The sequence below is a fragment of the Panicum virgatum genome, chromosome 8K (assembly GCF_016808335.1).
Source record: "Panicum virgatum strain AP13 chromosome 8K, P.virgatum_v5, whole genome shotgun sequence".
Classification (NCBI taxonomy): domain Eukaryota; kingdom Viridiplantae; phylum Streptophyta; class Magnoliopsida; order Poales; family Poaceae; genus Panicum; species Panicum virgatum.
This window is the reverse complement of record NC_053143.1, coordinates 9,148,571-9,158,777: the sequence shown is the minus strand read 5'-3', so window position 1 is coordinate 9,158,777 and position 10,207 is coordinate 9,148,571. Positions and strand designations below refer to the sequence as shown.

Sequence of the window (10,207 nt, the reverse complement as noted above, 5' to 3'; positions counted from 1 at the left end):
TCTTTTGGGCTTCCTCGATGGAATCCCATTTCTTCTTGGTCGATGAGACAAGCAGGGCGCATGAAATGACACGCCATTTGACGGTGAGGTCAACACCAACCTGGCGAAGTTCGCCTCCCTGCTCCTGATCCCATGCTGCGCTGACATCTGTACGCGGATGAGCTGGAATCGAGCGGCCTCAGAGAACATCAAGACAAACCTGAGCAGCGCCTTCTTAGTTTCTTGATCAGTGGTGGAACCCTGCTTGTACTTGGCCAGAATCCCCAGTGCTTCCTCGGCGGAATTCTTGCCAACGACGACATTCACCAGATTCTTGTAGCTCCCCCCGCCGGTCAGAGATTTGTAGTCATCGCTGAAGGTGAGTGCGGTAGAACCTTGGATCAGGTGATTCCGGTTCTTGAATGCATACCAAGAATCACCCTGTGTCTTAAATCCAACAAGATACATGGTGTCTGCCCTAATGGCGAGAGTGCAGTTATCTTAATGCTTTACTTACATTCAGTACATACTTCCATCAAAATACAGAAGGAAATAACTCAGTAGCCACATATATTACCATCAGATACCCTTTTTGTCTCGCATTACTTTCATTTTCCCTGTTCTATTTCATAAGCTACTAACACCTATATCCACCCCCAAAATGCTTCTACCTCTTCCCCCTTTTGAAAGGAAAGGGGTATTCATTATTCAAACAATAACCCATACAGAGGACTGAAAAGAATTAGAGAGGACCAAATCACAAGAATAACAGGAAAAAGGTTGCAGCTGATTAGGGATCACCTAGAAGAAGATTTCCATAACCCCTTGCAGAAATTGAGTGCAGACCCAGCACTGCCAGCAGTAAAGGTCCACATAACAGCAGCAAGTATGACCAGTAGAGAGATAAACATCAGTCTGCCACCTCTTGTAACCTGAATCCTTGGAGTGCTTGGTTGTTCACTTGCAGCTTGCTGTGACCTGAAGCTAGAGATGCGATGAAGTGTTATGTTGATAACTGTGTTTTCTTCACCTGAAGCTTGATGTGATCTGAAGCTAGAGATGCGCTGGAGTGTTTTGTTGATAACAGTATTTTCAATTTCAGCAGCCAATGCTGGACTGCTAGGTACAGAGTCCAACAAGGCTGATAGCGCAGCATTGAACCATGATTGTGAAGCAGTTGAGCTCCTGTTAGGTGGCTCATTTGCCGTATGAAGATTTAGAGTGCCTGCCAGGAATTATGGACAAAATCAGATATCCGGAAAGGTAGAGTTTCGAGTGATCACACAATAGAAGTCCAAAAATTAAACATAATAATTAAGCACCTGATGCATGTGAGGGTAAGACAACATGAGTATGCTTCATGTGGCTCCGGACATTAAGAGCGGCCTGATTCTGTGTTGTTACTTCTGTTGTATACTGATATCCCTGGTCCTGAATTCCAGTGTTACCAAAATAAAAAAATTCATTTTCAGCTACCACTCCCACTGTGTCAAATGGACCAGGTAAAAAAGTATGAGCATCAGAGTATTCCAAATCGTCAAACATCCCATTTGTTGCAGATATCAAGTGCTCAGTTGCTGTACAATTTGCACTCTGTTCTACACCCTCCAGATCAAAGAAATCGTTGATTTCAAGGAACTCCTCATCAGCATCCTGGCTATTGTAACTGATTAAACCTGACACAGATCGTGGCACACTTGTCCCTTCAGAAGAATTTGTTTCTCCGCTAAATGGCACATTGGTTAGATTAGACTGTGGAAATTTACTTCTTGCCTCAGTTTGCGGATCAAATGTACTTTCTTGAACTATACAAGAAAGATTACCAACCGGAGCACCATGAGATTCATGGAAATCCCCAATGCCGACCTACACAAGTCAATAAGATATTTTATGAATAGGAAACATCGAGTTAAAAGCTTCAATGCATATTACAAGATGCAGCTGCATAATGCATGATTAGAAACATATTCTGACATTTGCACAAGACACCAGAAATTCATGTGCTTCTTTTAGTAAAGTTATAAACTGAAGCAATTGTATGAACACAATTGTACATTGTACAATCTGTTAATAATCACACTGCAACATGATTTCTAACCATCTAAAGGTCAAACTGATAAAATCAATAGGTTATACACAGCAAGACAAACCTGATTGAAGTTATGATATGGAATTGGTCCAGACAGATCTGATTGAGGTTCAACCATGCCCTGGTCATTAGATATTTGCAGCAAAAGCCCTTCAAGATCCCCAAACTCTGTGTCAGTACATTCTGCTGTTACCGCGACACTACTACTTGTGGTAGGATCCGGAGCACAAACTTCCTGCTCCCTGTGTGCATCAAGCCACACCTGATGATCGTCACACTGAAGCTGCAGTTGTGGAACTGATGTCGACAAATCCGAGAACAATTCAGCGTTTTGGTGATCATCAGACATTTGCATCAGGAGCTGCTCAATATCGCCAAGAGGGAGACCAGTGCACGTATTCTCTGCAGCTACCCCAGCACCACTACTAATGGAAGCATCCACGACCTCAGCCTTGTCACCCCCCTCACTAAGCCAACCCTGACTTTGACCATGGGAGGTAGCAGGTGTCGAGAAATCAAGCTGTGCTTCGCCAAACTCCTCCTTATCATTTCCAATTTGTGACAGGAGCTCGTCAAGATCCTCAATCGGAAGTTCACGGTCAGCAATTGCGTGGTCCTCCACGGTAGCAGGACAATTATTGCTGTTAAGAACGGAACTAGCAGGAGCAGCCGCGGTCACTCCCTCCTCATCGTCATCCAGCCAATCCTCCTCCCGAAAGGGCGCGCCGTACTGTTCGCCGTTCTTGGGCCCGGCGCCGCTCTTCTGGAACAGCTTGTAGAGCGCGTAGGACTCCCTCCCCTGCGCGGCCGGCGGGAGCGCGTCGGCGAGCAGGGTGTACTCGTGCATGACCCAGTCCGTGCGCTCCCCGCGAGGGGCCCGGCTGTGTTGGTACACGAGCGTCTTCTTGTTCCCCACCGCTCGGCCGCCGCCACAGATGAAGCGGTCCTTCCCGGTGGCCTTCCAGTAGCCGTCGCCCGTGGTACTCATGGGCTGTGCGAGTCCGGCATTGGACATTGGGTACCGGGTCGTGACATGACCCAGTTCCAATGCTTCAACTTAGGTATCGGGTCGTGGCACAAACCGGTACCAAATGGAGACGGCGACAAAGGCACCGGTTTACGGAACCCACCGGTGTGCCCATTTTGCAGTCATTGGCACTAGGTCATGCCAAGACCCGGTGCCGCCAAGTGCCCATGGCAAAGGCACTGGTTGGTGCTTTGACCCGGTGCCGATGGGTAATAGTTTGCACCGGGTCATTGGCACTAACCGGTGCCTTTGGCCCGCGCCTATAAATACCTCCGGCCCTCCCTCTCCAACTCACTGTTTCATTGCAGCCGAGTGAGGGGTGGGGTGGGAAATTTTTGCAATTTTTGTAAAAGGCTAGTATTTTTTTATGCTTTAGAAAATTATTTTTTAAGATACAGTTAGCACTTGATTAAGTTTATACATGTGATAAATATCGTTAGATGTAGTTATCCTTTGATTTAGTTTATAGTTGTCTTATTGATTGTTATACATGTGATAATTAGTTGGTATTGTTATATAAATAATTAGGCATAAGATAATTATTTATTTAGATTTAGTTACCAATTTGGTTAGTTTGCTATTATTTATAGATGTGCTATTTTTAGATGTGGTTAGCAGGACATTTAATTTATTATTCTACTATAATTAAATCTGCAATTATATGAAGTTTGTGATTTATTAAAATTTTGTAGATCGTATTAGCATGTTGCTTATTCGGTACTGTAGACATTTTAATTAATCATGTTGTGTAATGGATAATTTAGATCTTGTTATTAATCTTGTTGTGTAATGGATAATTTAGACATTTTAATTAATTATGGTGTGTGATGGATATTTGGACGTTTTAATGAATTCATGTTGTGTAATGTATATTACTTGATTTACTTTTTATTTTCTCAGATTAGTCGGCAATGGATGTACAATGCCGACCGACGTTCAATAGAGTTTATTAATGGCGTGCATACATTCATCGTTGTGGCCAAGAAACACAGGCATGGAGGTTTCTTTCGTTGTCCATGCCAATTTTGTAAGAATGAGAAGGATTACTCTTCAACCAAACGATTCACAGTCACTTGTTCCGCAACGGTTTCTTGCCCAACTACAATGTTTGGACCGAGCATGGAGAAAGAGGAATTATTGAGGATGGTGAAGAAGAAGATAATGATTTTGTTCCTCACTGTGAGCACAATTACCATGATGCCTTCTTTGAAGATACTGCAATGGGTGAGCCTGAAGAAGATGCTGAAGGACACGTTGTAGAAGATGATCTTGGTCAGATGCTTTGCGAAGCGGAGGAAGTTTGCGAAACAAAAAAGGAATCCAGAGATCTTAAGCGTATGTTGGAGGACTACAGAACAATACTGTACCCAGATTGCAAATGAGCCCACAAAACGTTGGATACCACATTGGAATTGTTGCAATGGAAGGCATCAAATAGTTTATCTGACAAGGGATTCGAGGAGTTGCTGAAACTTATAAAAAACCTACTCCCTGAGGGTAATACCTTGCCCGAAACAACGTACGAGGCAAGAAAGGTTGTTTGTCCTCTAGGATTGGATGCACAGAAGATACATGCATGTCCTAATGACTGCATCCTCTATCATGGTGATGAGTATGAAAATTTGGACGCGTGTCTAGTATGCAACGCATGTCGGTATAAGATCTCTCGAGATGTTTCAGGCGACATTGAGGGCATTTGTATCAAGAAGAGGGTGCCTGCCAAGATGATGTGGTATTTTCCTATAATACCACGTCTGAAACAATTATTCATGAACAAAACGAATGCTAAATTGATGCGATGGCACAAAGAAGATCGTAAGCAAGACAATATATTGAGACACCCCCCAGAGAAGAGGGTACCAGTACCTCTAGAAATAGCAGCGAAGGTCTACCAATGCCTGAACAACCCACCACCAACTACCAAACTAGCTTCAGACTTTGACCGAATGCTGATAAAGGCACAACAATAGAGAAATCAGAAATGTGGACAGACTATTCCTCAGCTAGGCACAGTACAAAAGGAAATCGAGCCACTCTTGGTGCCGAGGGAGCCAAACCAAATACAGGCAGGATTTCTTCGGGAAATGGGATTAACGCTTGAGCAGGTAGAGGGAAGAATAGAAAATATCCCAAAGGTCACAGTTGTTAATATTCCATTCAAGCTTGAAAAACCTTTTGTCACAGAAGAGGAGGAGATCAATCAAGGCACACAAATGTTCAATTTACATAGATGGTACATGCGCAAGTCGAACGATGAGGGGACAATGTTTGGAGTTAAGTATCGCGACCAAGATTTCTTCCGTGGGGAGGACGACTTCTGGGTCGACTTCGAACTCATATATCACATATATCGTCGACAAGCTCTAGACGTCTCTATCATCACCATTTGGATTTTGTAAGTATCAATAATATCTATGTTATCATTAACATAACTTTCTTTGTGCACTATATAATATGTTTTATCGTTCAGTATGGAGATTCAAAGATGCCGAAAAGAAGGAAGTCACAATCAGGTGGGATTCATGATGCCGTTGCTAGTGAACCAAAAGGTTCTTAAAGATAATTACACGGAGACATGTCAAAACATGTATCTGCCCTGATGCGGCAACATTACAAATCCTATATAATGATACCCTACAATTATGGGTAAGTCTTGGTCGACTCATACCTCTTTTTTATTCCTAAGTAAATGCAAGTCTAATATGGATGTATATATACTCTTGGTATCTATATATGCAGTTATCATTAGATTTTACTCGTACTTTGCCTAGATAGCGGCAATCTTATAGTGTTCAACTCCATGAGGTGCCCACAAACAGCAATCCAACACTTTTTAGACCCATTGAACAGATAAGTACAATGTGCACAATCAAATCCTTTTTATTTAATTTTGAGATGAATTATTGAACATCAAACTTAAATTTTTGCGTAGGGTGTGGAAATAATTTCTAAAAAAGAACAAAGGAGTTGGTCAAGGGAAGATGCAATTAGACGTTAGAATGGATTTTCCGGTATGTTGGTTCGCGACCATTTCTCTAAGTAATATCAATTGTTCTACATAGGCGTACATAGATATTGAATAACTAATTTATTTCTCCAACAGTGTGCAAGACAAAATAAAGGAACTGATTGGTGTCGGTACTATGTATGCGACTACATACATGGTCTTGTTCAATGTGGGAAGGAAACTTCGGAGGATCGAAGAGTATGTACAAACAATTCACAACTATATTTTTCCTAATTTTTCTAATGTCATGAATTAATATATCAATCTTTTCCAAAATAATAGATGTTGCAAATCTACAACGCATCTTTCGATGTCGATCGGATTAATGCCGTGTGCGAGCAGCTCACGGGATTCATTCTCAGGGAGATCTTGGATCCTAGAGGCGAGTTCTACCACGACGGTCACATTCATAGGCAACAGCCCGGATCGACGTCGTGAGGGTCCTACTATAAACATGACTTGTATATTTATAAATATTTCTAAACGTGATGTCGTGTTGCTTGTATATTTGTAAATATATTGTTATTGCTAACTAACATAATTATATGTTCACTTTCACTTTTAGTTAATTTTGAATATTCTTTGAATTTGAAACACGATCAGTAGACGTATAGTACTGTAGTCTGTAGAGCTCGATCGGGTACGCATAGAAATTCTCAAATAATAAACCGACCTAATAAAATTGATTTTGAAATAAACGGTGAAAACTATTTGGTACCGGTTGGAAAGACCAACCAGTACCAAAGAGGCTGCTCGTTTGGGTCAGCGCAGCAGCCTCAAAGGTACCGGTTGGTTTTTCCAACCGGTACCATTGAGAGACAAAAGCACCGGTTAAAATACCCGGTGTCCTTGACCCAAGCCATTGGTCTCGGTTGCGGGGCACCGGTTGGAAATCCGGTGCTTAAGGCCCTTTCCAACCGGTACCCATGGCCTGTTTTCTAGTAGTGTGGGTACTGTATCACATTTCGTTGTTATTTGATAAATAATGTCCAATTATGAATTAATTAGGCTTACAAGATTCATCTCGTGCTAATCAGTTAGACTGTGTAATTAGTTATTTTTTCAACTACATTTAATACTTCATGCATATGTCCAAAGATTTGATGTGACAGGTACTGTAGGGAATTTTTTGGGAACTAAACAGGGCCTAAAAATATATTGTAAACATAAACCTTTGGCCAGTTGAGTGATTGAGTCGACTACGCAATTAACATTTAGAAACACTGCACCTTCAAGTTATCCGCGAGTGGAAAAGGGTGCTCTAATAATACTAATGGCTCATGGCTGGCAGCTACAACAGGAAAAATGTTGTTTTTATAGTAAATGGGCAGGAAAATATGAAATGAAAACACGGACTGTTCCGGCCGGTTGAGTATTTGAGTTAGGCATTAGCCAAGACAACTGCATGTGTACAAGTTCCAGCTCTACTTGCCGTCAGCTATTGAACCATGCTGCCATCAGTCTTTATATACACCATGCCATCAGTTCTCAAATAATTCAAACCAGATCTCAAAAAATTCCCAAAGGCAAGGGTGCCCACTTTCCTCTCCTCCTCGAGTCTTGACTTCCCCCTTAATTTCTTCTTGCTTGTAGCTAGCTTCTCCTGGTAGAGAAAAATCAAGATTTGTCATCCTTGAAGATGAAAGATGTTTTAGAGGAATTCATCTAGTTCTGGTGATTGGCTTTCTCCTATTGCTTCTTCCCCTTCTGAATCGACCTCCAACAGTGCATCGTAGGTCTTTTCGTTGAGAGGCAAAGGTAAGAGTGTAAACCACGTTTCCCCCTTCTGCTCTTTATTCTTCTGTTTGTTTTCTCAATTCCAAGTGACGGATATAAGATGCAGCAAGCAAGTTTATTCTAATCATATTGGAAATAATATTTTTCTTGATCCAATTTTACCTGCAATGCTCCTGTTCTTAGCATTATCTGTATTTCCTTCTTATCTTTCTGTGTAATAAAATGCTTAGATGGATCTCGAACCTAGTCCTAGTTTCATTGTTCAACAAGCTAGAATGTGTAATAAACTGCTATGTGAATTGCAAGGCTTTTGACTAGTTGATGGTGTCTCTGTTTTTGCTGCACCCTTTTGGTCATGCAATTGCTACACTCCATGTGTTTAAACAATTGCTAACAGCTAGTTATTAGGTAACTGGTATCATCATGCATGGTACCACAAACTTATTTGTGCTTGAAGCTGGACAGGAAACTTCTAACTTTTGGGGGCATGTTCTTTGGCCTTGTAGAGTTACCTATTTGTAATATATTCTCAGAATGTGAACTAAGACATCTAGTGTAATGTAATTATGAACTTCTTACTAGCCTATGAATTGGAAACTCTGTTTCGACCACCACTTAAACATTCATTTTGGCCTTTTTGTCAAACTTGTGAATTGAAATGATTCAAATATTAGCTAGAACTATCTTGCAATAGATATCCTTTCTCTTGGGTAACCTCACTATAGGCAACTAGCTCACAACCAAACGCTGCCTGGCACTTTTATCTACTCAGGCTTTTCTTCAGGGACCCAACCAACGAGTGGAAAAAGGTGCTTGCCGTCAAGTTAAGTTCTGAACTTCTGATGCGGCACGGTGGCGAACCAGTTCTGATGGCGAACTACGCAGCCGACGCGGTGGTGGCCGCGGATGGCAGCGGCCACTACAACACCATCACCGCTGCCATCGCCGCCGTGCCGCCCAACAACGACAAGAGATATGTGATCCATATCAAGCGGGGTGTGTCAAGGAGTTCATAGTCTTGGGTCTGGAGAAGTGGAATGTCGTCCTCATCGGCGACGGCATGGAAGCAACAGTAATATCGGGCAATCGGTGCTGTGCAGATGGCTTCGACACACGAGGCACTGCACTGCTCTGTGAGCATCCTTTCCTTGTAATGTAATTAATTAATTATCTACGCATCAATATTCTGTGCAAGAAAAAGTTGTACATTACAAGGAAATGCTGACAAAAAATTTCAATTTTCCCTGCACGAACAGCCGTCCAAGGCAAGGGCTTCATTGCTCGTGACCTCTGCATCGAGAACACGGCGGGCCCGAGGAAAGAGCTGGGGCAGGCGGTGGCGCTCCTGTCGGAGTCGGATCAATCCGTGCTGTACCGCTGCGCCCTGCGTGGTTACCAGGACACGCTCTGCGCAAGTAATTTGAACCAATTCTACCGCGAGTGCACGATCACCGGCACGGTGGACTTCATCTTCGGCAACGCCACGGCCGTGTTCCAGGACTGCAGCATCCTAGCGCGGCGGCCAATCCAGGGGCAGGAGAACACCATCACGGCGCAGGGACGAGATGGTGCCACGAGCAACGGGGGCTTCTGCTTCCAGGCCTGCACCGTGGCGGGCGACGAGGATTTCGCTGCTCACGGCAAGGGAACCGTGCAGACGTACCTTGGTCGCCCGTGGAAGCCGTACTCGCGCGTGATCTTCATGCAGACCACCATCTCCGACGTCCTGGACCCCAAGGGATGGCTGCCGTGGGAGGGCGAGGTCCCCCATGACACCCTGTACTACGCGGAGTACAAGAACGAAGGCCCTGGTGCCGCGACCGGTGGCAGGGTGAACTGGCGCGGCGTCCACGCCACCATTGACGCGTCCGAGGCAAGCTCCTTCACCGTGGAGAAGTTTATCAACGGCAACGCTTGGCTGCCGAGTACTGGAGTGGAGTACAGGCCGGGGCTCTGAATCTCTGATGTGATGACCGCGATTAGGCGTATCAGTTTCAGTCAGTAGCTCCAAAAGTTGCGATCTTTGTTTCAGGGATGTGAGATGTGAACTCAATGTTATCTTGTGCTTGTAGCGTGAGATGTGAACTCACTGTTATTATATGCTTGTGAAACGAACATGGCACCATTTATGCCATTTCGAGTGATTTTGGTGATTGAATGACAACACAACACTTGGACTAATATGATTGTTAAGATGATCAACACTTGGACTAATATGATTGTTAAGATGATCATTCTCAGACTTTTAGGTTCAAGTGATGACAAAGAGAAAGAGAAGATAGGCGTAGCAAGACCCGAAGGGCCGCCCCTAAGGGGGTTCCGCTACCCGATCGCGGGTCTCAGGGCAGCGCCCTGAAACCTCTTCGGT

General features: G+C 43.6%; 2 protein-coding genes across 4 annotated transcripts; one reads left to right on the top strand and one right to left on the bottom strand.

Annotated features, from left to right (window-relative positions):
• Positions 1-692: 692 nt before the first annotated feature.
• LOC120645402 lies at positions 693-3,056 on the bottom strand. The gene is made up of 3 exons (XM_039922188.1): positions 2,130-3,056; positions 1,302-1,845; positions 693-1,204 (listed from the first exon to the last, which is right to left on the bottom strand). The coding sequence occupies exons 1-3, from the start codon at positions 3,054-3,056 to the stop codon at positions 777-779; spliced, it is 1,899 nt and encodes a 632-aa protein (XP_039778122.1). The 3' UTR covers positions 693-776.
• A 4,457-nt stretch (positions 3,057-7,513) lies between these two features.
• Positions 7,514-9,934, top strand: LOC120643850 (probable pectinesterase/pectinesterase inhibitor 44). 3 transcript variants are annotated; one of them, XM_039920332.1, is made up of 3 exons: positions 7,514-7,860; positions 8,624-8,972; positions 9,096-9,934. In XM_039920332.1, the coding sequence occupies exons 2-3, from the start codon at positions 8,900-8,902 to the stop codon at positions 9,794-9,796; spliced, it is 774 nt and encodes a 257-aa protein (XP_039776266.1). In that variant the 5' UTR covers positions 7,514-7,860; positions 8,624-8,899; the 3' UTR covers positions 9,797-9,934. The 3 variants fall into 3 exon arrangements, 2 of the variants coding, with proteins under 2 accessions (XP_039776266.1, XP_039776265.1); XM_039920331.1 differs by having other exon boundaries at positions 8,612-8,972; XR_005663219.1 differs by having other exon boundaries at positions 7,516-8,989.
• Positions 9,935-10,207: the final 273 nt, after the last annotated feature.